Genomic DNA, 5,957 nt, shown 5'->3' with positions numbered 1-5,957 from the left:
TGTCAAGTATGTAGAAATTAAAGCATATCAAGTGCCTACCTTTTCTTACTAGAAGGCATTCCAGCTCTATATTGACACATACTATCTTTCAGTCTTCTCAAAAACTGAAAAATAAAGGCTCAGAGAGGTTCAGTAACCCTACCAAGTTTCCAGCTTATTTCCAATGTATCTTTTGCCTGGTATGTTTAGTGAGGAGATTAACTCCCACTTCCAAGCCATTGCACTTCCCCATCTTCTCCACCTCACCAGATCTTCTTCATTCTTCAAGTTCCAGCCACATGCCTCCCTTCTGGCCCTGAAGCCTTCCCAGATCATTCCATGCTTGAATCACACTCAGTCAATGGGTTCCTACTACAGAGTGGGCACCTACCAACTCCAGTTTGTTTTGTGGGATCCAGTTTGTTTCTCAACAAAATTGTTAAGAGCCTAAATGCCTACAGCCATGTCTTATGCAATTTTGGACAGTAGTTGTTTAAATACTTTGAACAATTGTAATTGTTTAAATACTTTTGAACAACTGCAATTGCTCAAATTCTTTTGACTTACAGTAGTTGTTCAAATACTTGTTTACTTGATATAAAACTTAAAACAGTCTCTACCTTCAGAAGCTGTACTGTGAAAGGGAAGCAAAACAACCCAGTGGGGGAAAAGAAAAACTTAGAAATAATTTTGAACTATACCTGAATGAACAGAAAATAGCTACTAGGTTACAAAAAAAAAAAAAAAAAAGAATTCAGTTGGGTAAGGGAAGTCTGACTAGAAGGGCTAAGGGATGGCTTGGCAGGATTTATGGAAAAAAATCTAAAGGTGCGTTGCAGCTGAGAACCTCCAAGTACAATGTAAGGCTGTTGGCCAGTGGCACAAGTGAGAATCAATTCATGTGTGCCTCTGAAGGAATCAAATGGCCCCTGAGAGCCAGGATGGGTGCAATGGAGGATTAGGATTAGGAGGGAACACAGTCCTGTACCTTCAGAACACAGTGGGAGAGAGAAACTGGAAGGGAGGGCAAAAAGACAGAAAGAGAGGGAGAAATCCTTTTCCCTCTTCTGAAAAGAATTGCATGCTTCTCACCCATCTTGAATCTTCCTGGAAGTCATTCACCAACATACAAAACTTCCACGATACACACAAAGATATATTTGAGTAGTTGTTGAAAAAGTAAATTCCCTTAGTAACACACTATAAAATCCTTTTAAGTCAGATGGAAATTTCCCAACAAGAGAGGGAGAATCTTTTCAAACTAATAGATGATAAAGTATTAAAAATAATTTTTGATGGCATATCATTTTGTGATGTTCATTGAATGTTCATTGAACTACTAAAGAATTCAATGAATTGCATGTCATTACTAGAACGAAATTCCTTATATCCTCATTTATTCATTTATGTTAACAAGGTTTCTTAGAACTATTTCACGTACAAATATTTGCCAGGGATTACTGCTGTGAGTGGTCAAGACGCTTAGATAGATCCTTGGGAGCTAGACACAGCATCATAAAATTATCTGTTACAATCAGGTATAGAGTATCTTTTCCTGTACCCAACTTCAATGGATTCTTTTTGTGTTCCTGGGGCACACAAAGATCGACACCCAGGAAGGAGGCTCAAGGAGGATGCACTACTGCCAGACAGCTAGAACCAGGTACAACCTCAAAACTCTTTCATTCCAAACCTTGACTTCAATGATGAGGAATCAAAGGCCCAGAAAGCGAAGTTTCCAAATAACAGTGAATAAGTAACAGAAATGGTAGTAGAAAGCAGCTTCATTCTGTCAACCCAGTGCCCTTCTGATAGTTTCTATAAGAACAGATAGAAAAAGGTGAGACTGTTCTTCCATGCTCTTCTACACAATGACATGATGCGTCTTCCTTGTCTACAATATAAACCTGTTTAACATGGATGAAGAGGTTGGTGAGGTTCTCCTAGGACTAATTTTGAAAATGTAACCCAAACCACACAAGAGGAAGGAATAGGGAGTACAAAAGAGAATGGAAAGTTGGGGTGGGGGGAGGAAAGGCCTCTAGGCATTCCAAGTCCTTGCATGGATTAAAATCTTGGGGAAAATGAAGCAAGCACTGAAATACCATTTTCCAAGCTGATGGTCTTCCTACATGATAGTCAACTCAATGGATTCATCAAAAATAAGAAGGTTATGCTAGACAGGAGGGGGTGCCCTGAAGGATGTTTAAATCAAAGATGGAACGAATATTAATACATGCTACAGTATGGATGAAACTTGAAAACATTTAGGTAAATGAAAGAAGCCAGACAAAAATGCTGTATGAGTCCATTAATATGAAATTTACAAAATAGGCAAATCCATAGAGACAGAAAATAAATTAATGGTTGTCAGAGCTGAGGGAAGGGGAAAGTGAGGAGTGACTACTAGTGGTATAGTTTTCTTTTGGGGGTTGTTGAAAATATTCAGGAATGAAATAGGATGGTTGCACAATCTTGTTAGTCAGGTGCTCTTACCTCTTGAGCCACTCTACCAGTCCATACAACCTTGTGAATATACTAACAACCACTGAATTATACTTTATTATTTTGGCAGAACTGGAGTTTGAACTCAGGACCTTCTGCTTATTAGGCAAATGCTCTAAAACTTGAACCATAACTCCAGTCCTTTAATTGTACACTTTAAAATGGTGGTTTTTATAGTATCTAGATTATATCTTAATTTTTAAAGAAAAAAACAATGAAATAACTATCAAATTGTTATAAACATATTGTATAGGAAGAGGCATGAGAGATTGGGGAAGATGCCTCATGTTTATTGATCACCTTCTGTGTCCTAAGCATTCAGATATTTTAAACTCATTTACTCATTTAGAACATACAGCAACCCTGAAAAGTAGGAATATTTTCTTGATTTCACAAATGAAGAAATGAAGATTCATAGATATAGCTTAACCAAAGATACATGACTAGTTTATGCCAGTCACAATTAAGACTCAGATCTAAGGACCAGGCACAGTGGCTAACACCTATTATCACAGCTACTCAGGAGAGAATGATCAGGAAGATTGAGGGTCAATGTTAGTCAGTGCAAAAAGTAAGACCCCCTCCATCTCAACCAGTAAGCACAAAGGAGGCATCATTAGGAGGATTTGGTCCAGGTCAGCCCAGGCAAAAATGAAAGGACTATTTGAAAAATAACTAAAAGCAAAAAGGGCTGGAGGCATGGCTCATGTGGTGTGTGCCTCCCTTATCTAGTTCAAAAAATAAAAAGACTAAGGTCTATTTGGCATCACAGCTCATACTCAAGAAATGTTGTTTCAATATTGTCTATGCATACAAATATATTCTGAACATGTATGCAAAAGTGGGACTGGTAGAGGAGACCAAGGGAGGAAGAAAAGAAGGAAAGAAAGATCGTGAATAATAATTACATACAACACATCTGTGTAGGAACAAGGCACAAGTAAACATACAGAAAAACTGCTAGCCAACACAGCACAGAGAGAAAAGGATATGGAAGTGCAGTGGAGAACATAAGCACAATGCATGTACAGGCATAATACCAAGGCAAAAATCCCACCAAACAATGAACAAACATGTAAACAAGGAACAAGAAAGAAAAACAGTTCATGCTAAAAGGAGGTCACTAACAGGAAGGGGAAGGAAGTAAAGAAGGTGAATATTGTTGATGTACCTTTTCTATAAGAATGAATATAAAATATTTAAGCCTGTTGAAATGACCATAAGAGGGGAACTAAGGTAAAAAGGAGAAAAATGGAGGGATGAACCAATTCAGGATATAATTTATATATACATGGAAATGCCCTAATGAAAATCCCTGTGTAGCTATCTTAAACAAACAAAAATGTCTTTTTGCAAAACAAGGACAGGAAGGTAAAACAGGTACCAGTAGGAGCAGTGAAGATACAGGATAGAGGTAAGGGAGGGTGAATATAGTGGAAATAGTATGTAGTCATGTATGAGAGTAGAAAACTGAGACCTGTTGAAACTATTCTAAGAAAGAGTGAGGAGGGATAAAGGAGAATGATGGAGGGGGTGAATATTACTAGAATATATTGTAAGCACTTTTACAAATGTCACAATGTACTCCCAGTACAACAATAATAGGATTATAAAATTTTTTTAAAGGAAAATGCCAAAAAAACAAAAGAAATGCTGTTTTACAGGTATTTTCCAGGAGTGAGTTCCAGCGGGAGGAGGGTGAGCAAAAGGAAAGAGTGAATATGGTGGATGTATTTTGTATTCATTTGTGAAGAATAGAAGAATGAAACCTGTTAAAATTATTCCAAGAAGGGGGGAGGGGGGAGAAGGAAGAATGATGAAAAGGGTAAATCTAATAAGATATATTATAAGCACATATGTAAATATAACAATATATCCTTTGTGTAACTATTACATGCTAATAATAATTTTAAAACAAATGCTGTTTGAGCGATTATCAATTGTTACCTCTGCAGATGACACCTGGAGAACTAGCCCTCACTAGTGGCAACCTTACCCAAGTTACCAAGTTCATCTTGCTGGGATTCTCCAGTTACCCAGACCTCCAGGAGCTTCTCTTTGGAGCCTTCTTGCTCATCTATGCCATGACAGTAGTGGGCAACCTGGGAATGATGACACTCATCTTCACTGACTCCCGTCTCCATAGCCCCATGTATTTCTTTCTCAGTGTCCTCTCTTTTCTTGATATCTGTTATTCTTCTGTGGTCACACCCAAGCTTCTGACCAACTTACTGGCCTCTGACAAGTCCATCTCTGTCAAGGGGTGTGTGGTCCAGCTGGCCTTCTTTGTGGTGCATGTGACAGCTGAGAGTTTCCTCCTGGCCTCCATGGCCTATGACCGCTTCATGGCCATCTGCCGACCCCTCCATTATGGTTCTGTCATGACCAAGGAGACCTGTCTCCAGCTGGTGGCTGCTTCCTATGCATTTGGTGAAGTTAATTCTGCTATCCAGACTGGGAATGTCTTTGCCCTGCCTTTCTGTGGGCCCAACCAGGTAACACACTACTTCTGTGACATCCCACCCCTGCTCCATCTGGCTTGTGCCAACACAACCACAGCAAAAGTGGTCCTCTATACCTTCTCTGCCTTGGTTACCCTTCTGCCTGCCACAGTCATCCTCACCTCTTACAGCTTGGTCTTGGTAGCCATTGGGAGGATGCGCTCGGCTGCAGGGCGGGAGAAGGCACTCTCCACATGTGCCTCCCACTTCCTGGCCATTGCCATTTTCTATGGCACCGTGGTTTTCACCTATGTCCAGCCCCATGGATCTACTAGTGACACCAATGGCCAAGTAGTGTCCATCTTCTACACCATAATAATTCCAATGCTCAATCCCTTCATCTATAGCCTCCGCAACAAGGAGGTCAAAGATGCCCTGCAGAGGAAGCTCCAAGTAAACATCTTTCCCTGCTGAGTCTTGCAAGGTTGTCTGTTAGAAAGAGGAAGACAAAGCATCTTCTAAGTCACATTATGAATTGACCTAACCAAAATCAACCCTGGTTTTGAGGTGATGAAACAAGGGAGAACAGAAATACCATCTGTTCTGTAGAGTGTTACAATGTACAAAGCATCTTAGTATCCATTATAGCATATCAAATCTTTGCCACAATATTGTTAGCAGCTATTGTTACAATGATCCCACTTTAGAAATAAAGGCTACATGACTCCAAAAAATAAGTTAATGAACTAAATTCATTGAGAATATGTATTCAATGACAGGGATTCTACACTAAAACCAGGGATATTTCAATTACACCAAAGCCACAGGTTAAGTCTTTATTGGCATCTTGCCATAACTTCTTGCTGTACTGGGGTTTGAACTCAGGGCCTCATGCTTGCTAGGCAGGTACTTCATCACTTAAGCCACTCCATCAACCCTTTCTGAGGTTGGGTATTTTTTGAGATAGGGTCTTGCAGACCATTTGCCCAGGGCTGGCTTCAAACCACAATCCTCCCGAACTCTGCCTCCTGA

The 5,957-nt window shown here is 39.8% G+C and overlaps 1 protein-coding gene across 1 annotated transcript; it reads left to right on the top strand.

Annotated features, from left to right (window-relative positions):
• The first annotated feature begins 4,360 nt into the window (after positions 1-4,360).
• On the top strand, positions 4,361-5,504 carry LOC141421770 (olfactory receptor 5J3-like). The gene has a single exon (XM_074069456.1). It carries the CDS (start codon positions 4,440-4,442, stop codon positions 5,397-5,399), a length of 960 nt encoding a protein of 319 aa, XP_073925557.1. The 5' UTR covers positions 4,361-4,439; the 3' UTR covers positions 5,400-5,504.
• The last annotated feature ends 453 nt before the right edge of the window (positions 5,505-5,957 follow it).

This window comes from Castor canadensis, chromosome 1 (assembly GCF_047511655.1).
Source record: "Castor canadensis chromosome 1, mCasCan1.hap1v2, whole genome shotgun sequence".
In the NCBI taxonomy this organism is placed as follows: domain Eukaryota; kingdom Metazoa; phylum Chordata; class Mammalia; order Rodentia; family Castoridae; genus Castor; species Castor canadensis.
This window is presented reverse-complemented; position numbering and strand designations above follow the sequence as displayed.

Bases quoted from the DNA above. Each gene is read 5' to 3' on its own strand.
- LOC141421770 (XM_074069456.1), top strand. From the start codon at position 4,440: ATGACACCTGGAGAACTAGCCCTCACTAGTGGCAACCTTACCCAAGTT.